The 22,377-nt window shown below is 43.1% G+C and overlaps 1 protein-coding gene across 3 annotated transcripts in view; it reads right to left on the bottom strand.

Moving 5' to 3' along the window:
• KEL (Kell metallo-endopeptidase (Kell blood group)) overlaps positions 1 to 21,945 on the bottom strand; it is a 61,068-nt gene extending 39,123 nt beyond the window's left edge. The window contains exons 1-3 of one of the 3 annotated variants that reach the window (XM_070742102.1): positions 21,524 to 21,945; positions 8,445 to 8,577; positions 4,504 to 4,707 (exon numbers count right to left, since the gene is read on the bottom strand). In XM_070742102.1, coding sequence (XP_070598203.1) covers positions 4,504 to 4,707; positions 8,445 to 8,577; positions 21,524 to 21,541 — 355 coding nt within the window. In that variant the 5' untranslated portion in view covers positions 21,542 to 21,945. Of the gene's footprint in view, positions 1 to 4,503; positions 4,708 to 8,444; positions 8,578 to 17,848; positions 17,937 to 21,523 lie in introns of those variants that run through there. The other 2 variants (XM_070742104.1, XM_070742103.1) reach the window with 2 other exon arrangements.
• Positions 21,946 to 22,377: the final 432 nt, after the last annotated feature.

Genomic DNA, 22,377 nt, shown 5'->3' with positions numbered 1-22,377 from the left:
CCTCCAAAAATGTTATCTGGTTATACAGTATTATGCTTGTATGCTGTGATTCCGTCTGAGGCCCCTCAGAGAACGGCTGATCCTCTGCCGGCTTCCTGCTCAGAGGGGGAGGATGAGGAACAGGAGGTTCAGGCAGACGGGGAGGAGGAATCTCAGGCTGAGAGAGAGGGAGGACAGCCAGAGTCCCCCGAGGGGGAGCTCTCCCCAGCAAGCAGCCTGGATTCCTTAGATGAAAATGCACAAGCAATAATCGATCTCCGGCAGAGAAGAGCAACACAACGAAGGGGACAATTAGCCAGGTACTTTCAGCACTAAAGAGGCAACAGCTGGGTTTGGGTGTGGTGCTCTCTGGAAAGGCTGACAAGGCAGACCCACCCTTCCTGGCTTGTGGAGTATTATCTTTGGGAGTCCTGGGACCTGGCTGTGATCTTTGGCGTCTTGGAATTCTGGTTTGTGACTTTGAATACTGAAACCTTGGGGGGAAAAGGTGTGGGTCTTATTCTCTACAGTGGTGGTTGTGCCAGCAAGAAGTCTGCTGTATTGTCTGGCCATCAGGACTCTGCTGTGAAGTCTCATAGCCTGCCTGTTGGGAAGAACAGGTTTTTCTCTGTGTTTATTTTTCAAACTATAAAGTGCCTTTGTTTGTACCAGCGTGTCTGGCTGTTTTTTCCAGTTGGTGTTGAAGTCTGGGGGTACCCAGACAGAACACTTGTATAGATGAAATGTTTGTATTAATTGGAAAGTTGATATGATACCATAGGGAAATGCAATTGCTCTGGGATTGATTAAGTAGCGTACTTCTGGGAGAACATTTATTTGGATGGTTTAAAAAATTCACATGAGAGATCTGTTCTCAGTTGTAATTGTCTCTGTTCTCTCTGAGCTTGGTTGTTTTCTTGCAGATGTTTCATTATCCAAACTAGATAACAAGGTAACATCATGAGATGTTGCCTAGTTTGGGTAATGAAACATCTACAAGAAAACAACCAAGCTCAGACAGCATGAAAAAACCCTTTTTTCAACCCCGAGGTTCAGATATTGGTCTGTTCTCTCTGCATTTAAGAAGAGTGTCAAATGGACTTTTTTGAATTGTGGAATGTCTTATGTTTTATGGAAGGTCTGAAAATTTTGTTTTTGATTGTATTGAATTTTGTTTTAAAAAAATATTAGGTGGGTTGGCTATCATTTTTTTTAAGCAGAAAGGAGCAAGAGAAACAGAAGCAAGAGAGATGCAGAATTGAGAAAGGAAAAGTAAAGAAGAAAGTAGGCAACTAATAGAGGAGAATATATACTGCTCAAAAAAATAAAGGGAACACTCAAATAACACATCCTAGATCTGAATGAATGAAATATTCTCATTGAATACTTCGTTCTGTACAAAGTTGAATGTGCACAACAGCAGGTGAAATTGATTGTCAATCAGTGTTGCTTCCTAAGTGGACAGTTTGATTTCACAGAAGTTTGATTTACTTGGAGTTATATTGTGTTGTTTAAGTGATCCCTTTTTTGAGCAATGTATATTTCTTATACATAGGTACAGTAGCTGGCAGAAATTGTATATGGAAACTATGGGTTACTAGGGTTGTTTCAAATGGCTAAGAATGAGAACCTATTCATTAAAATCATGATCACCTTCTTAATCACCATCATAGAATCCCAAGAGGACAAACTCTAGTAATAAAATTTGAGTGATTTTTTAATTTGTTTTTTAAAACTAGGAATCTCTATCAGAATCCAATCATTTTTTTAAAAAAAACTCAGAAGAAAGAATATAGCACTGAGTGCAAGCAGTAGAGATTTTTGGTAATTGTACTACTAATGGGATGAATAAATGAATCATATCTTGTGCATCAAACTGAACAACACTTGATGAAATAATGTAATCAAAAAGAAATCCCTAAAATTATGGGTTCACAATAGAATATGAATAAGAATAAACCAAGATTTAAAGAATAAATAATAGATTCAAAAGAATAAATAGATTTTAAAGGAATGCATATAGAAATGATTAGCTAAAAGCTCTCCTTACCCCTAAATTTATTTATTTATTTATTTATTTATTTTATTATTTGGATTTGTATGCCGCCCCTCTCCGAAGACTCGGGGCGGCTCACAACAAGTGAAAACAAATCATAAATAATCCAATTAATTAAAATATTTAAAGATTTAAAAAAACCCATATACTCACAGACACACACACAAGCATACCATGTATAAATTAAACGTGCCCAGGGGGAGATGTTTAATTTCCCCATGCCTGACGGCAAAGGTGGGTTTTCAGGAGTTTACGGAAGGCAGGAAGAGTAGGGGCAGTTCTGATCTCCGGGGGGAGTTGGTTCCAGAGAGCCGGTGCCGCCACAGAGAAGGCTCCTCCCCTGGGGCCCGCCAAACGACATTGTTTAGTTGACGGGACCCGGAGGAGGCCCACTCTGTGGGACCTAATCGGTCGCTGGGATTCGTGCGGCACAAGGCGGTCTTGGAGATATTCTGGTCCGATGCCATGAAGGGCTTTAAAGGTCATAACCAACACTTTGAATTGTGACCGGAAACTGATCGGCAGCCAATGCAGACTGCGGAGTGATGGTGAAACATGGGCATACCTGAGTAAGCCCATGACTGCTCTCGCAGCTGCATTCTGCATGATCTGAAGTTTCCGAACACTTTTCAAAGGTAGCCCCATGTAGAGAGCATTACAGTAGTCGAACCTCGAGGTGATGAGGGCATGAGTGACTGTGAGCAATGAGTCCCGGTCCAGATAGGGCCGCAACTGGTGCACCAGGCGAACCTGGGCAAACGCCCCCCTCGCCACAGCTGAGAGATGGTTTTCTAATGTGAGCTGTGGATCGAGGAGGACGCTCAAGTTGCGGACCCTCTCTGAGGGGGTCAGTAATTCCCCCCCAGGGTAATGGATGGACAGATGGGATTGTCCTTGGGAGGCAAAACCCACAGCCACTCCATCTTATCCAGGTTGAGCTTGAGTCTGTTGACACCCATCCAGGCCCCAACAGCCTCCAGGCACCGGCACATCACTTCCACCGCTTCGTTGACTGGGCATGGGGTGGAGATGTAAAGCTGGGTATCATCGGCATATTGATGATACCTCACCCCATGTCCTTGGATGATCTCACTCAGCGGTTTCATGTAGATGTTAAATAGCAAGGGGGAGAGGACCGACCCCTGAGGCACCCCACAAGGGAGAGACCTCGGAGCCGACCTCTGACCCCCCACTACCACCGACTGCGACTGGCCAGAGAGGTAGGAGGAGAACCACTGAAGCACAGTGCCTCCCACCCCCAACCCCTCCAACCGGTGCAGAAGGATACCATGGTCGATGGTATCGAAAGCCGCTGAGAGATCGAGGAGCACCAGGACAGAGGATAAACCCCTGTCCCGGGCCCGCCAGAGATCATCCATCAACACGACCAAAGCGGTTTCCATGCTGTAACCGGGCCTGAAACCCAACTGCTGGGGACCTAGATAATCGGCTTCTTCCAAGGACTGCTGGAGCTGGAGTGCCACCACCTTCTCGACAACCTTCCCCATAAAGGGAAGGTTGGAGACTGGACGATAGTTGTTAAGTACGGCTGGGTCCAGGGAAGGCTTCTCAAGGAGGGGGCACACGAGCGCTTCTTTATAGAGTGTTGGAAAAACTCCCCTCCCCAAGGAAGCGTTGGTAATCTCCTGGGCCCAGCTCCGTGTCACCTCCCTGCTGGCCGAGACCAACCAGGAGGGACATGGATCCAGTAGACAAGTGGCGGAACTCACAGCTCCAATGGCCTTGTCCACTTCATCAGGTGTCACCAGATCAAACTCTTCCCAGACACGTGGACAAGTACGTGCCCCAGTCACCTCGACTGACTCATTGTCAGTCGACTCTGTTTTACAATTGGAGTCGAGGTCGGCCCGGATCTGAGGGACTTTATCAGCGAAAAACGTGTTAAACTCCTCGGCGCTACTCTGCAAGGGCTCCCCAACTCCCCCCTGGTTAAGAGCGGCCGGGCGGGATTCCGCTGATGCAATCAAGGCGGCATGGTACGCACATCTTGCCACCTTGAGCGCCACTTTGTAAGTCTTAATAAAAGCTCTTACAAGTGTTCGATCAGATTCAGACCTACTCTTCCTCCATCGCTTCTCTAGACATCTCTTCTGGCGTTTCAACTCCTGGAGCTCCTCGTTGAACCATGTTCTTTATATCAAAATAGTAGGTAATGGTATCTAGTGATACTCTTACCAAATAAAAAATACCATCTGAATTGGTCTTAAATTTGTTCTGTTACAGGTTGTTATACTTGCAATTGGGGATATATATAGATTTTCTGATAACAGAGAATTGGTATGAAGAATCTTAGTACTAATGAATCTATGTCCGTTATACGCTATACAGGTATGTTCATTAATGATATAACTACTAGAATATGTGCCTGATCTTTGCCCCCCACCCTCATCCTAGATACCTGCATAGGATTCTGACCATAGAAGTGACCGCATGTATTGTCCCTCTACCTAAAAGTTTCTTCATGATGAGATGGTTTTCTTCCAAAACGACATCAAACACATCCACCGAGGGTATATTAATGCCCCATGTGTTATTAGCTTCCCAGTTGCCACATGCATAACTGAAGAAGTCTTCGCAAGGATCAATGGTGCCATTCCGAGCCTCCTGCAGTCTAGTGAGGAGCGCAAGGCAGGACGCGGTATTGCAATTTTCTGGAAAGACATAGGAACAGGGAGGAGGAATTGTAAATTATCTCGCCTTTACTGAAAAGTATAGATTGTTTTATACTATAGCTGCAGGAAAACCCGTAGCATATAACCATTTCTTTGCACAACTTTCTACAGCAGGAAAAATAGAATTCCTTAGAGCAAGTAAGGGGTATATAAATGAGCCAGCTTATTTATGGCTTATTTATTAGAATCTCTGCCTTCAAGGCAGAACAGAGGAGAGATTTTGGTCTAGAATTTTAAATAAAGGAGGGGGAGAGTGAGGTAATGGATTAAGATTGTGTTGAAATTCTTCCCTACCTTCTAGGATGCAATCTCTGGACTTGGGTGTTTGTGTATGGAAACTACTGAGAACTTCCATAAAGAGCAATTTGATTAATGAATGTTTTCCATCTAATTTTTCCTTTCAGTTTTTTTTTCATTCTTTCAAAATAAGTTCCACATTGCTCAGTTTAATTCTGCTTCCCAGAATTCCTTGAAAGTCACATGACATAAATCAGGCTAGTTCACCTACCTATATATCTTACGGTGTATAATTAATGGTTATATAAACGACTATGCATGATCTACAAAAGAATTTGTTATCATCTGTCTACTCCCTCCTCAAGGGTTGGGTTGGGGGGGGGGGTTCCCTCTCTTTTGGCAATATATATTTAAGCTTCAGTAATGTTGTTTGGTCAATGAAGCATCAGTGAAATGGTAACTTCTAAAAGCTGGTAACTAAACTGAATATATGACTGAGGGAGGAATATTTACCCTGAATATTTCATGAATATTTTAAGATATGTTGATGCTATGTTTTAATAGGACAATGCATCGTACAATAGTTAACTGTATTTTTTAAAATTCAGTCTGTGGCTATTGCAAAGAAGCTGGGTATAGTCAGTCCCAAACTGTGTGAGCTGTGAGTACATTACCAATTTTCTCTTGCAGATACTAAGAGCGAGGATGTCAAACTCACATCATCACAGCAACATCGCGTGATGTATTGGGACTTCCCCCCCTTTGCTAAAATGGGCATGTGTGTGACCAGCACGTGATGAATCCAGTTGGGGCAGGATTTTGACAGCCCTTTGACATTATGGGAAAATGTGATTAATAGCATATTAAGTGCTTTCTACAAATGTGGTTTTGACATTACTGCTATCCTCATGGAGAAGCTAAGATAAATGATCTTGAGATTTTCATGAAGCATTTTAAACATTAATATGTTACAGTCTTCTAAGAGTTTTCTGGGAGTGTGGAAATTGATGAGATTTCCGTAACACAATAATCCCACCGTGAAAATATGTGCAACTTTTCTCATAATTCTGTAGTGATCTTAGTTGGTAAAGATCTTTATCAATTCCGAATTACAGAATTAAGTAAACATTAAAGCTCTGAAACTTGATTCCCTCATTTTCCTTCTCATGCTGCCATGCTGCTCTGAATATAGCCCAATGGAAAGCTTCTTTCAGGTTTTTGCTACCGTGTTTCCCCGATAGTAAGGCCATGTCTTACTTTCTTTTTACCCCCAAAAGCCCCACTATGTGTTACTTTCGGGGTATGTCTTACATTACCATCCCCGGAAGCGAGCCAGTTTATGCCCTGGAAACCAGCTACTCTTCCAGCCAAGGCACCTTTTGAGCGGCGTTGCAAAAAAAAAACCACACATCTTACATCTCCCCTTCCCCCAACCCCGGCCTCTTTCACACAACCCGACCTCTTTCTTTCTCCTTCTCCGGCAGATCGAGCGCGCGAAGAGGCACCTCTCACCTTCCGCCGCTGCTGGCCGCCCGCCCTCTTTCGCCCAGCGCCGCTTGAAAGGACACCCCCCCCTTGGCTTCTGCGATATGCCGGAGAGCCAGAGAAGGGGGCGTCCGGACCCCCCCACCCCCAGCAGAAGCCAAGGGAGGGGGGTCCTTTCAAGCGTCGCTGGGCGAAAGAGGGCGGGCGGCCAGCAGCAGAAGGCGAGAGGTGCCCCCTTCTCCGGCTCTCTGGCATATCGAAGAGTCACCTCTCACCTTCCGCCGCTGCTGGCCGCCCTCTTTCGCCCAGCGTCGCTTCGGAAGCCGCCGAACGCCGTCAGGGAGGTGCTTGGCGAGCAGAGAGGCGGTCACCAAGCGCCCCCCTGATGGCATTCGGCGGCTTCCGAAGCGACGCTGGGCGAAAGAGGGCGGCCAGCAGCGGCGGAAGGTGAGAGGTGCCTCTTCACGCGCTCGATCTGCCGGAGAGCCGGAGAAGGAGGCACCTCTCGCCTTCTGCTGCTGGCCGCCCGCCCTTTCGCCCAACGCCGCTTGAAAGGACCCCCCCCTTGGCTTCTGAGATATGCAGGAGAGCCGGAGAAGGGGGCGTCCGGACCTCCCCACCCTCAGCAGAAGCCAAGGGGGGGGTCCTTTCAAGCGGCGCTGGGCGAAAGAGGGTGGGCGGCCAGCAGCAGAAGGCGAGAGGTGCCCCCTTCTCCGGCTCTCCGGCATATCGAAGAGGCACCTCTCACCTTCCGCCGCTGCTGGCCGCCCTCTTTCGCCTAGCGTCGCTTCGGAAGCCGCCGAACGCCGTCAGGGGGGTGCTTGGCGAGCGGCACTTGGCGAACGGAGAGGCGGTCGCCAAGCGCCCCCCTGACGGCGTTTGGTGGCTTCCGAAGCGACGCTAGGCGAAAGAGGGCGGCCAGCAGCGGCGGAAGGTGAGAGGTGCCTCTTCGCGCGCTCGATCTGCCGGAGAGCCGGAGAAGGAGGCACCTCTCGCCTTCTGCTGCTGGCTGCCCGCCCTCTTTCGCCCAACGCCGCTTGAAAGGAACCCCCCCTTGGCTTCTGCTGGGGGTGGGGGGGTCCGGACGCCCCCTTCTCCGGCTCTCCGGCATATCGTACCGTGTTTCCCCGAAAGTAAGACATATGTCTTACTTTCGGGGTATGGCTTATTTTAGCCGACCCCCCTGAAACCCCCCATATGTCTTACAATCGGGGGGGTCTTACTATCGGGGAAACACGGTAGCATTTCATCCAAATGTACTCTATAACAGTGATGGCGAACCTATGGCATGTGTGCTACAGGTAACATGGGGAGCCATATCTGCTGGCACCTGAGCTTTTGCCCCAGCGCACATGTGTGTGCTGGTCAGCTGATTTTTGACTCAAGCAGAAGCTCTGGAAGAGCGTTTTTTGTTTTTGGAGAGTCTCCGGGGGTCTGGGAAAGGCATTTTAGCTCTCCTCAGGCTCTGGGAAAACCTCTGAAGCCTGGAGAGGGTGAAAAACAACCCTACTGAGCCCACTGGAAGTCAGGAAATAGGCCATTTCCGGCCTCCAGAGGGCTCCCGGGGGGGAGGGAAAGACATTTTTGCCCTCCCCAGGCATTGAATTATGGGTGTGGGCACTCATGCATGGATGATAGCGCGCGTATGCGTGCTTTCAGCACCTGAAGAAAAATAGATTCACCATCACTGCTCTATAAGATATACATACACAGAGTGCAATTATATACTACCAGTAACAACTGACCCCCTTTTAAAAGCAGATCATTTCTAGAATCCCAAGAAGCTTTTGAACAGAATTCTGGGTAGGACTGCGATTTCCATACTTTTTAGACATCATAACTACCCTAAAGCAATTTTATGAAGCAACATCAGATTTAATTAAGCATTTTTGGTTCCCTCAGTCTGACAAAAATGGGTTTTTTTATGCTTAACCTGGGAGAGCCTTTGAATGAGCAAACATGGAATAAGTCATAAAAAAGGAAAGCTCTAATACCTAGATCACATGTAATGATGGAGAAGACAGTGATTAACACAAGACCAATGACAGCACTGAAGAGTAGGACATAAAGGAACAGGGATTTTCTTTGGTGACATCTTTGCACAGTCCTTCTTGGGCCTTCATCACTCTGGAATCAGAAAAACACAGCAACAAGTTATTTCTTTGAGTAGACAGGACTTCAATAATTCTTATCCAGGAACAAAATCAGAAGTTTGAAGTCAGGTGAAAATCAGGGAACAAGCATCAAAACACAGATGATGAATTAATGAAAATGGAGGAGGCTAAGAGTTCAGCATGAATTCTCTACATTCAATCTAGTGCAGTTATACAATAATCCTTCATTGGATACTATTTCCTACTGTAAAATATTAAAGGATTGTTTAAAACACTTTGGCATTTGAATATAATTAACATTAAGATTAATAAATATGACAAATATTTAATTAAAACATATAATTAGTATTTTCTATGAATATTTCAGATTTTCTAAGCAGAATCACTTCTTTATTATTTGTGTGAATCTTATACGACTATCAATACTCAGGACTTAGAATGTCATTTTTTACTTAAATATGACCTTTTATATTCCTAGTAAACATACAAAATTTATCAACCAATGGGATATATTCTAAGCAGTAGTAAAATCCTCCAGCCGCTAGTGTTATTTGTTGAATCCTATGTTATGCCTATGTAAACGCTGTCTCCAGGCAAAAGCTGTGTAAAATAGAAGTCGCACCTGATTGGCTCAGATGCTGACAGTTCGCTTTTGGCGGGAGCCGCAAAAGTATAAAAGGGCGCCTGTTCTCTGTTAAAGTTCAGACGCGTTCCAGCTGAATGTCACTTGTCTTAAAGAGCTGAATAAAGGAACCGTCTTGTTAGCCTCCTGTCTCTGGACTCTTCACTGGCGACGTCGGACGGAAGAACCACGCTCTCACCATGAACAACCTTCCAGTCGGCCGGGCTCCTGAGTTCTTCGATCCGGAGAAATCCTCCTGGGACGCCTACATGGCCAAGTTCGAGATCTTCCTCGAAGTTGCCGGGATGAGGGACGCCGACACCGAACGGAAGCGAGCAATCTTCCTGAATTACTGCGGCTCAGAGATATTCGATGTCGCCCAGACACTAACCGATCCGCTACCGGCCAACTCCGTCACTTGGGACGTCCTGAAAACCAAGCTCACAAGCCACTTCAAGCCCACGAAGCCAGCCGTCGTGTTCCGGCACCAGTTTTCACAAATGGGCCAGCTCGACTCCGAGTCAATAAACCAATACGCTACGCATCTTCGAACGGTGCTGTCAAAATGTAAATTTGACAACCCAGAAGCTCGCCTCACCGATGCCCTCATTTTCGGCATGAAAAATGCTACGGTCCGCAACAAGCTCCTCACCGAAGACGAGCCTTCTCTCCAAGCAGTAATCAAGCTGGCACAAACCACAGAAGTCGCTGACGCTGCTGCCAAGGAGCTGAAGAAACATGTCAAGCAGGAAGTCGTCGCCCAGATCGACTCCAAAGCTTCCCCCGCCGAGGCCCCAGATGACCTCAGCCCACCTGCCTTCTCCGAGGACAGCTGCTTCCTGCTGCAACAGGACCAGTCGAGACAACCCAGATACCCTCGCCCCGTCGCCCCCTGCTCCGGCTGCCGAGTGAACCATCCGCGCCAACGCTGCCCTTTCCGGGATGCCATCTGCCTCCGCTGCAATCGCCGGGGCCACATCGCCGAAGCCTGCAGAGCCCCCTTGCCAGAAGACTCTTTCTCCACCCCACGGCCTCCTCGCTTCCAGACCCAAACAGCTCAACCGCGCGAAAACCGACTTCCTCGGTTTTCCGGCCGCAGAAACTACTCAACCGTCAACCGCGACTACTCAAGAGGTAACAAACAATTTTCTGTAAATAGCACGGCAACAAAAAACAAGAGCAAAATCATAATTTCGCTGCTCCTAAACAACAAACCGTGCAACATGGAACTGGACACAGGGTCTAAGTATACCATTATGCCATGGGAAAAGCTAAAATTGTACATGCCTTGTCTCTCAAAATCTGATCTTATACAGACTACTTTAGTAATTAAGGATTTTCAAGGGGGTATAATACCAGTATTGGGGAAGGTTAATGTACCAATTATATTTAAAAATGTCAAATGTACCCTTCCTATGATTGATGTTACAGGGGCTAGGCATTCTCTTCTGGGATTGGCATGGATGGATCCTCTGGGTATTGAAATCTCTGGTATTTGTACTGTCAAGTCTGATGACATTCCCAATTTTTTGCAAGAATTCCCTGAGGTTTTTAGCTCCACTTTGGGGTCTTACAATGGGCCACCCATCTCCTTTTATATTGACCCTAAGGTTCCCCCTGTCAGGCTCAAACCCCGTAGGGTTCCCCTACCACTTCTTCCTAAGCTTGATCTACAGCTGGACAAGCTTATAGGCCAGGGCATTTTAGTCCCTGTGGATCAAGGGCCATGGGAAACACCCATAGTCACGCCTTTGAAGCCTGATGGCTCTTTGAGGGTTTGCGCTGACTACAAGTCGACGCTTAATAAGGCCCTCCAACATCACCCTTACCCCATCCCAGTAGTGCAACAACTTCTTCACTCCCTGGGGGAAGGGAAAGTATTCGCCAAAATCGATTTGGCACAAGCTTATCAACAGCTCCCCGTCGATGAGCCAACCGCACTCACGCAGACTATTGTCACTCACAGGGGGGCATTCAAATGTACCAGATTGCAGTTTGGGGTAAGCATAGCCCCTGGGATTTTTCAAAGCAAAATGGAACGCTTGCTGTCAGGAATTAAGGGCACTATTCCCTATTTTGATGACATATTGATTTCAGGAGAAACCCAATTGCAACTCAACCAGAGAATAAGGGAGGTATTACGCAGACTGCAAGCTAAAGGTCTAAGAATCAAACCAGACAAGTGCGTTTGGGGAACTAGCAGTGTGGAATTCTTAGGGTATAGGATTGATGGCGAAGGCATCCACCCCACTACTGAAAAATTAAAAGCCATTAGGGAAGCCCCAGAGCCACAGAATAAGACAGAATTGCAGGCATTTTTAGGCCTTCTAAATTTTTACTCTGTTTTTTTAAAGCAGAAGGCAACAGCAGCAGAGACTCTACACCGGTTGCTTCAGAAAGGAATTCCTTGGACATGGGGGAGAACTGAGCATGAAGCCTTTTTGCAAATAAAGCAGTTGTTAACTTCCAAAAGTGTAGTAGTTCAGTATAGCACTTTGCTACCCGTCAGGCTTACGTGCGATGCGTCCCCGTATGGGGTCGGGGGGGTCTTGGCACATGTCTTGCCAAATAATACAGAAGCCCCGATTGCTTTCTTTTCCAGGACAATGACAAGTACTGAGAGAAATTACAGCCAGCTAGATAAAGAGGCTCTAGCTATAGTGGCTGGGGTTAAAAAGTTCCATAACTACCTTTTTGGCAGGAAATTTGAGTTAATTACTGACCACAAACCCTTGCTTGGCCTGCTAGCCCCTAACAAACCAACACCTCCGTTTATGTCTCCCAGGCTAATCAGATGGGCATTGTTTCTTTCAGGTTACCAGTATGAGCTTATTCATAAGGGAGGTAAAGCCATCAACCACGCAGATGGTCTCAGTAGGTGCCCCATGGCAGATATAGTTGAGGACCCAGCCCCATCTGCTGATGTTTTAATTATAGAGCTTGAGGATAACCCACTAACAACAGCAAAGGAGGTTGCTAATCACACTCAGCAAGATCAGATTTTACAAAAAGTGGTAAATTGTGTACTCAAGGGGTGGCACAACGACTCTGTAGAAGCAAACTTAATTGAGTTTAAAAACAAAAGACTGGAACTGTCATATGTAAAGGGTTGTCTGTTGTGGGGTGATAGAGTAATCATTCCTGAAAGTTTAAGGACTAAAGTATTGACTATGTTACATGTGGACCATCCTGGTATTGTCAGGATGAAAGGTTTAGCTAGCTAGGGGGCATTTGTGGTGGCCTGGTCTGGATACAGACATTGAAAGGTGGGTAGCCAAGTGTGACCCACGCCAAGAGTCATGACCAAATCCCCCCAAAACAGCTCCAGTAGAGTGGGAACAATCTGCAGGGCCTTGGTCAAGGGTCCATATTGATTTTGCAGGCCCAGTGGGGTCTCAATATTTCTTGATAGTGGTAGATGCATTTTCAAGGTGGGTTGAAATTATTGCAATGAATAATATAACCACTAGTGCTACAATTAAGGTTCTGCGCCGTTTGTTTGCCACCCATGGCTGTCCTGACATCTTATTGTCAGACAATGGGCCCCAACTGACAGCCAGGCAATTTGAATTGTTCTTGGATAACTTGGGGGTCAGACATGCTCTCATCTCGCCTTACTCACCATGGGCTAACGGGTTGGCAGAACGTTACATTAGGGTGGCCAAAGAGGCATTGCGCAGGTCAGGCCCTGGGGATGTACAACAACATCTGGACCAATTTTTGTTAACACAACATATTACTCCTAACTCCCACACTCACAAAAGTCCTGCTGAAATCCTAATGGGTAGGAAACTTAGATCCCCACTGGATAGATTACACCCAAGGTATTGTACTAATAATCCTTTGCATGTAAATCCTGAAAGACATTTGTACTTGGGTCAAAGTATTTTTGCGAAAATTTTTGATGGGGGTTTAAATTGGATAAAGGGAATAATTGTACAGCAAACAGCTCCTAAAACTTATATTGTTAAATTGAATGATGGCCGAATATGGAGGAGGCACATCGATCATTTACGAAGGCGCATTGAGGCCTCCCCTGTACAACCCGCTAATACAGATTCTTCCCCCTTACCAGACTTTAACGCGCAACCCGCTTCAATGGATATACAAATGGACTTACCAAGCCAGGAAAGGCCCTCCAGCGATGCCGAGCCATCTTCGTCCTCGGAGGTCCCACTCAACACAGCAGGCCAGAGCTCAGTCTCGGCCCCAGCCGCACTGTGGAGGTACAAGCGAACCGACCTCCACCGTTGAAAGCGAGGACTCAAATGAGCTGCGCAGGTCAGAGAGAACCCTGCATAGGCCAAGCCGATTGGAGGACTTTGTCACATGGCTGGCTGATTGACTTGACTCTGACTAAGGAGGGAGGGGTGTTGAATCCTATGTAAATAGTTATGCCTATGTAAACGCTGTCTCCAGGCAAAAGCTGTGTAAAATAGAAGTCGTGCCTGATTGGCTCAGACGCTGACAGTTCGCTTTTGGCGGGAGCCGCAAAAGTATAAAAGGGCGCCTGTTCTCTGTTAAAGTTCAGACGCGTTCCAGCTGAATGTCACTTGTCTTAAAGAGCTGAATAAAGGAACCGTCTTGTTAGCCTCCTGTCTCTGGACTCTTCACTATTGGTTCTTAGAACCGAGTCAAATCAGGAGCAATCCACTGCTGATTCCAAGGTATTCAAAGCAGAGATTATGAAATGTTTTGGGTAAATAGAAGTATGTGTGGAAACAGAAATGGAAGTGAACAAATTGTCAGAAACAGTTTAGGTAGGTTATAAAATAGCAGGTCAACAAAACTGAAGTATCACAATATGGATATACATGGGAATACATTTGTAGGTTTTAAAATCTCTTTCCTTTCTCTTTTTTAAAACTCTTTCATATACTTCCTGTTGTGGTTAGCTCTGGCCCAGCTCCTGCCCCAAGGACTGTGGATGTGGGGGAGACATCCACATGCCACAGGCCTGTTTTGCCCCTGTTGGAATCTGCTGATGAAGGCTTCTCTGACCAAGAAGACATGAGTGACAGGGAGGAGGAGGGTGGGGCAGACAGCTCAGAAGGAGATCAATTATCTAGCTCCTCCTTGGATTCAGAACAAGAGTTAATGATACAGCCACGCATGCAGAGAGCGATGCATAGGCAACAACAACTGAGAGATTATTATCAAAGAAAATGAGGCCACCTGTGGTTGGGTGGGGCTGTGGTAATTAGTGAGGCCGCTATAAATAGCAGCCTATGGGTTTGGCCATTGTGGAGGATTATCTGATCCTTGTGTTTCGTGACTGCTTTACTGACTTTGACTTTTTGTGTGCTGATTTTCCCCCGCTTTGAAATTAAACCAGAGCAAAGTGTGTTTCACTTTGTGAAAGTAGAAGGACTGTGAATTGCCTCACAGCTGCAAGCTAAGTATCACAGAACTGATAAGGGACTTGTACAAATTACCAGTTTGTTTGGAGACGAGTGCTCTTTGCTATACCAAAAGAGGGCTTAGGTTAAGTGAATTTTCATTATAAAGAACATTGTTTTGAATTTTCAAACGTGTGTGTGTCGGAAATTTGTACCTGTGAATTTTGGGAGGATTCTACCAGAGACCCCGACAGAATACTTCCTAGTCTCTAAAATTGGATGACAGGGTATACTGCAAGCTCTGACTTGTGCACTTAAAAATTAATATAACCTTGGGCATCACACAATGTAGTCAGCAGCTTCAGGTTGTACATACATATCTGTCATATCAAATATTCCAGATAGAACTTGCATAACCATTTTTATAATTAAGATTTCATTACATCACCTCAAATCAGTTTGCACCTACTACTGAAAGTCATCATTCATTGATCATTTTAGTGAAGCAACCCTGTCAAATGTTTTGCTACAAAAGTGACAACCTCGTTTATTAAAGTGGAGATTTCAAAAACATGTGTCATAACCAATTAGTTGATCTTTAAGATGCAACTCATAGCAAGTATTAACACCTGGACAATCATGTCTGGGCTCAGAAATTAAACAGAAACAGACTTGGTTGATTCTTAAGTAACTGACCTTCAGGGAATACCAAGGATTTAAGCTAGACTGAGAAGCAGCTAGCTCTTATTTGCTTTGATGTCAGCCTGCCATAATGTAAGGGGAGTGGGGAAGGATACAGGGAGTGGGGAATGAAAGGAATTAGAAGGGCCAACCAAAGACTACAGTTGAATGATCCAATGACACAGGCATGGGAATGGAATGTGAACACCTATCAAAGAGGCACCAAACTTTAGAATTTTATTCAAAACAGCTAATTTCAACATTATTGGACACTCACAAGATAAACATGGGGGAGGGACTGGGGGAAGGGAAAATTACCCACTTTACACGGGAATCCTCCGATATGGGTCTGCATACACTGCAACCACTTAGCTTTAGTAAACAAATACCTTTCACTGAATATGGAGTCAACGGTCTTTCCTAAATGCCCAAGCTGGGGCAGGCCTTACAGAGAAGTCCAAATCATCATCATCATCGTCACCATCATCATCATCTCAGTAGGCAAACCAATCAAAATCACCTAGACTGCTCTATGAAGTTACCAAATATGAAGTTACCAAACTCTCCTTTAAAAAAGGTATAATAGGTATAACCTTGAAAATGATTAACTAAACTACAGTATACAGTGTTCCCTCAATTTTCGCGGGGGATGCGTTCCGAGACCACCCGCGAAAGTCGAATTTCCGCGAAGTAGAGATGCGGAAGTAAATACACTATTTTTGGCTATGAACAGTATCACAAGCCATCCCTTAACACTTTCAACCCCTAAAGTGCAATTTCCCATTCCCTTAGCAACCATTTAGATCATTACTCACCATGTTTATTTATTAAAGTTTATTAAAAAAATATTTATTAAAGGCGGACGAAAGTTTGGCGATGATGTATGACGTCATCGGGCGGGAAAAACCGTGGTATGGGGAAAAAACAGCAAAGTATTTTTTAATTAATATTTTTGAAAAACCATGGTATAGCCGTTTCGCAAAGTTCGAACCCGCGAAAATCGAGGGACCACTGTATATCTATACACACATATGCACATAGTGCTCCCATATTCCTAACAAGAAAACAAAATGGGTGTCTCCATGAAATCACTGGGAGAGGAGGCTTAATTTGATGGAGACTTTAATTTTTCAAGTTAGCCATGAAAAGAAATTAAATGGCAGAAGTGAAGTTGCAAAAGCTGCTACAAATACACCGGCAACTTCAAGATGTGTGGGCATTCCCCAACTGGGGAATTCTGGGAGTGGAAATCCACACATCCTGAAGTTGCTGAGGTTGAGAAACATGTACAGAATGGTAAAAGTCTGCTGACCCATATTTGCCAACAACAAATTTATTTGTTTATTTGTTTGTTTGATTGATTGATTGATTTATATGCCACCCAACTCCCTATGGACTACCTCACAGTCACTGTTCCCTCTAAACCACGCAGCTGCACAACCACACACATGGCAACAAACTTCTCTACGGCACTTTCCAAGTTTTGAACTGAAAGGGTTAGGATAGGCAGTTTTCAGCACAATTTTCTGCAAGAGAGCCAACTTAGATGTAGTGTTTAAGGTGCTGGCTTAGAAACCAAAACACCATGAGTTCCAGTCCTTTCCTTGCCATGAAAGCCTTCTGGGTAACTTTGGGATAGTCACCCTCTATCAGTTCAATTTTATTTCACAGCAGTGATAGGCTCCTACAGGTACGATCAGGTGGAAAAAAATTGAATTTTTTTTCTTTTTTTCTCTTCTGGGCTCAGGGTATGTTTTACCCCTATCGGAGTAAATGAGGTTGAATATGTATAATTTTAGAAGAGCTGTGCGTGCGTGTGTCTGTGTACATACACATACAGTTTATATAGTAGATAATGTATATTTTTGTGTGCCTGTGTGTAATATGTATGTACACATATGGCATATACGTTTATATAGGATTAAATAGTAAATTTTGGATGTTCCGTAATAGTAAATAGATAGGGAAAATGTATCTCTTTGAGGCAAGGAGAGGCCAGGTACCCTAACCCTAACCTAAACCCTTGCCATGACTGACGTCAAGTTGGCCACCTTTAAGCCAGTCGCATGACCTTTAAGCCTCACCCCGGTCACATGATTGTCAAGCCACTCCTATCTGGTCACATGGCTGGCAAGCCACACCCACAAAACAAGCCACACCCACAATGTGGCAGTAAAAAAATGTGCAGCCCTTCACTGCCTCACTGGATTTTTGTGGTTTAACAGAAAGAAATATTATGTATGCCTTGATTATTTATTTTTTAAAAAATATGGTACTTTTCATACAGAACTAAATTAATAGCCTGAATATTTCAGAGCAAAAAATGCAGTCTTACTCCTTTTGTTTCTAACATTTTTTCTATGAAGTGGCAAACAGCTGAACCTTTTCATAAATAAAGGAGAAACTTGGAAGTCTGTTTACCAAACCATCTCCTGAACATTTGCCAACTCGTCAACCAACCATCACAATTATTTTTACTTAATTCTGTAATTTTCTAGAGTTGAAATCTGAATTCAGCACATCGCATTGTGTTACATATTGTTTCCGCAGATACAAGTCTGTGTGAGATAACCATAGAGAGAGTGGCAGCTGAAGATGGAGGAAAACAGTTATTGTACGCAGAGATCAAGCCCAAGACCCACCTAGAACCTTCAGCCATATAATCACTTCCAGGTCACCCTCAACTCTTGACATTTCTGTATGCAGGCCTATAAAGCAAGGATTGCCAAATGCCTGGAATGAAAGATTCAGGGAAAAGATTTGAAAAACCCATTTTCTGGGGTGCTTGGTGTAACACGGTTAAATCAGTAGATGGAAGCGGCATATAATAGTTCTTGGTTTATATATACACTGATAAAAGAATTAAGGGAACACTTAAAAAGCAGAATATAACTTCAAGTAAATCAAACTTCTGTGAAATCAAACTGTCCACTTAGGAAGCAACACTGATTGACAGCCAATTTCACATGCTGTTGTGCAAATGGAATAGTTGTGCAAATGAAATATTCAATGAGAAACGAAATATTGGAGTTGGAGCTGAAACATCTAGTATTCCCAACTGTTAGGATTGGACTGGGAAGTTTGGGGCCATGTTGTTCTAAGAGAAAACAAAACCTTTTTTATGATACTCATTTCTAAAACAGTGAGAAAGGTAGTAAGGAGCTAGCTTTCATTTTCCTATTTGGAGCTAGGCCAAAGCAAAACATTGTTGTTGTTGTTGTTGTATTATTATTATTATTATTATTATTATTATTATTATTATTATTATTATTATTTAGACTTGTATGCCTCCCTTCTCCGAAGACTCAGAGTTAGTTAGCCTCATTAAAGAAAACATGGCAGAATGAACATAAATCTTTAAGGTGCAGACAATATATAATTATATCTAATTTCCAAGTCAAAGTAACTTTAGTATATGTGTAGCCTTAGGTTTTAATAACAGTTCATCAAAGCAAATCCATTGTACAGAAACATTCTTCACTTAAATGAATATTGTGCAACATTTTCAACATTTAATTTTTTTTTAAGTCATATATGTAAATATCAGCTGTTTTCTCATTTTCTGAAGTCTGTGAAATCTGAACTTCGCATGTAACAGGCAGCTCAATACTATTTTTGGTATTCTGTAAAACGTCAAGGTTAATTTTTCCTGATACAAAATTCTCCATAAAATTCCACTTTTGATCTGAAGTTTAAAAGCCTGTGCCAAATGTTGTTTAAATAAATCATCTTGGAAGGAAAAGGATAGAGAGAATGCTGGATTCATTGATGCCAGATTTGCTCTGTAACTAGAATGCCCTTTACAATCAGATTATCATTAGTTATATCAGAGATTGTATCCCAGAAATGATGCTAGCAGAGAATTTGAAAAATAAATGTTATTTTAATTATTTATTTGCTTTACTCTTTCCCATCTTTTTTCGGTAGAATTTGGGAAGGAGGTGGGTGGGAAGGATATACAGTATTTTGTGTTTATATGATAGTTTTAAAGATGAATTTTGTTTTATTTTGTAAACTGATAAATACATTAATTTCACTGCTTTTTAGTCCCAAATATTAGTTATAATTCCTTGTTACTTCTGCTTTCCTTTCCTTTGGCCCCAAACCCATTAATGTTGTTTTGAGATTTGCCATATGTATTTCTCATCACATGACCTAGTTTCACTCTCAGTATTATTACATTCTCATAATATTGAGGCATATAAAGAACCTCAAAGAATATTTTTAGAAGACCTATGAATTAATACTAAACATAAATGGAATAGACAGGCATTTGTCCAAATTGTCACCAGGAACTAAGCCTATCACCATGATACAATGCTCTGTGAAATTTGGCAAACATAATAGTGATTTGACCTGCATTAAATTTTCTTCTATTTAGCTATAAAGAAATAGATACTGAAGTATGTGGTTTGTTTGTTTGTTTGTTTGTTTATTTATTTATTATTTAGATTTGTATTGCGCCCCTCTCCGCAGACTTGGGGCGGCTCACAGCAAGATACAGATAAGTCCCTATTGTGAATCCTACGGTATTTATTAATTAATTAATTTTGTTTGTTTGTTTGTCAAAATGTGTACAAGATAATAGGTATGGTATAAACATAGTTTGTCAGCAGGCTTATAAATCGAAGTAAATAAATAAAAATAAATAAAACAAAAGCAAATTTGGTATAGATAAATTTGGACAATAGGACAGTAGGACAGGGATGGTAGGCATGATGGTGCACCTATGCACGCCCCTTACAGATTTCTTAGGAATCAGGTGAGGTTGACTGTAGACAGTCTAAGGTTAAAGTTTTTGGAGTTTGGGGAAGAAACCAAAGTGCATTCCAGGCATTGATCATTCTGTTGTTGAAGTCGTATTTTCTGCAGTCAAGTTTCAAACAGTTTACATTGCGTTTGAATCTATTTTGTGTGTGTGTGTGTGTGTTGTTGTGGTTGAAGCAGAAGTATTCATTGACCAGTAGGACTTTGTGGCAGATTATTTTATGAATTACATTTAGATCAGATCAAAGGCAACGTAGCTCTAGGTTTTCTAAGCCCAAAATTTCAAGTCTGGTGAAATAAGATATTCTGTTGCTAGCAGAGGAGAGGAGGACTCTTCTTGTGAAATATTTCTAGTACTCCCTCAATTGTATTAATTAAGAATTTTGTTATGCTCTAGTTCCTGCAAATTTCAATCTGTCCTGATTTAAAAGATTTTAAAGTTGCTTATGCTTTTCCAACAGAAAGAAGACAACTATTTTTCCCAGTTTGGCTTTAAAGACTGGGCTGTCCCTTGGATTAAGACAAACACAGAAGTCTCACTGCAAAGTAAGTGGGATATATATGTGATGTGTATTTTATGATCAAAAAAGTTTTCATTGCAACATATGTTATTAAATTAAATTGAGCAAGTAATATAAAGTGTGACTTATCTAAGTAACAAGCACCAAAAAAAAATCTCATTGAGTTTGTATTTGTTCATATATTTCTTAAGGATAATCTCTACCACTTGCAGTTGATCTTACTTTAAAATATGTTTAGTTTAAACAAATCCAGCACCGGATATTCAGGGGGGAGGGTATGAGATGGAGGTCAACTATTGTAAATGAAAATATCTGACAAGCCAAGATCGGTGCAGCCAGACCCCCCAAATATGACTCATTACATTACATATCATTACATTTCAAAACAGTTGTAGATAACACTTGTTGGAATGTTGTTGTTTAATATTTAAGAAATGACTACATATCTGCAGTGGGCTGAGTAGAGAATATTTTTTTAAAAAATTACTTCCCTAAAAAGACATAATTGTTGTTCGGCGTAGCACAGGGAAATGGGTATCACCATATGGACACAGTATCCTGCATTTGTTTTCACCAATATGTATATATAAAAATTTTGTCACAAGGGGAAGCCTTTGTAAGAAAGCCGTATGTTTAATTTCTAAAAATAGAAATGTTTTTGATGCATAATTTTGTTTCCCTAATTCTGAGCCTGGCTGTAAATGATCTTGGATCCAAGCTTTTTTAAAAAAGGGGGAAAAAACCTCTCTGTTTTATGAACTGATAATTTCTCTGTCTTAGAGCTAAATCTGGCCCTTAAAACACATATATACACAAAAACACAAACACGCGTTCCATTTTAGCTGGTAAACATTGGAGTGGCGATAGTGATAAAAACAGAGAGTGTATCTTTTCATTCTTAATATCAGGAGTGAATTTTGCAACACATCTTTTCGTTCTCAAATTAAACTAATGCCCGAGAAGACAAATGCCTAAAATGAGATGAGCAGAGAGAGAGAGAGAGAGAGAGAGAAAAGGTCTCCATCCTACCTGCACAGATGTCCTCATGATTTCACTTTTGAATTCTTTGCAAAACTTCTCTCTTTCTCCCGGTCCTGTACTCCACCTTCTCCTTAGAGGTTAGCAAAGTATATCATTTCAGAGCAGAGACCAAGCTTTCTGTTCCTACTCTGGCTGGAGGCATGACAGAGGAGGGGATGAAGGAGGAGTGGCGGGGAAACTGGTCAAAATAACATCCCCGAAGGAAAAAGAAGTGGATAACTTTCCCACCCACTTCTTCTTTGTATCATGGTTTTCTCCTGGAATGTGCAGATCAAACAGACTTTGGACTCCTTGGAATAAAACATGTATCTCTCCCCCCCACCCCCAGGGACTGCATAGTAACCTCATTGCCTGCAATGGTTTTGAGACTGCAGCCTCTGGCGGTCACTTTGCTGCTCTAGGCCCCCCCCTCCCCCCCGCAGGGATATTATCTGCTTTTCACATGCACAAGGAGACACACCCAATGCTAGAATCCAACTGTTTTAAGAATATTTAACACCCAATCCATAATTTGCCCTCACCATTTTCCTGCTGCCGCCTTTTACCCGTTTTGCCATAACTTTGTATGCCTCCTTTGATCCGAGATATTTTCTGCACACTGCCTGTTTCAACTTGCTGTGCTGGGCCCTCAGGCTTCTGTTTAATATGAAGGTACAAGTAATACAAGCTTTGACTTCCACTAATTCTTTTCCTTTTTCTCCCCAGTTCCTAAAACAAGTGATACTAATAAATGTAATTCAGTGACTGACATTAGCACAATACAGTGGTACCTCTACTTAAGAACTTAATTTGTTCCGTGACCAGGTTCTTTAAGTAGAAATGTTCTTAAGTAGAAGCAATTT

This window comes from Erythrolamprus reginae, chromosome 2, assembly GCF_031021105.1.
Source record: "Erythrolamprus reginae isolate rEryReg1 chromosome 2, rEryReg1.hap1, whole genome shotgun sequence".
NCBI lineage: Eukaryota > Metazoa > Chordata > Lepidosauria > Squamata > Dipsadidae > Erythrolamprus > Erythrolamprus reginae.
The sequence above is the reverse complement of the archived record's forward strand: the minus strand, read 5'-3'. Positions and strand labels throughout refer to the sequence as shown.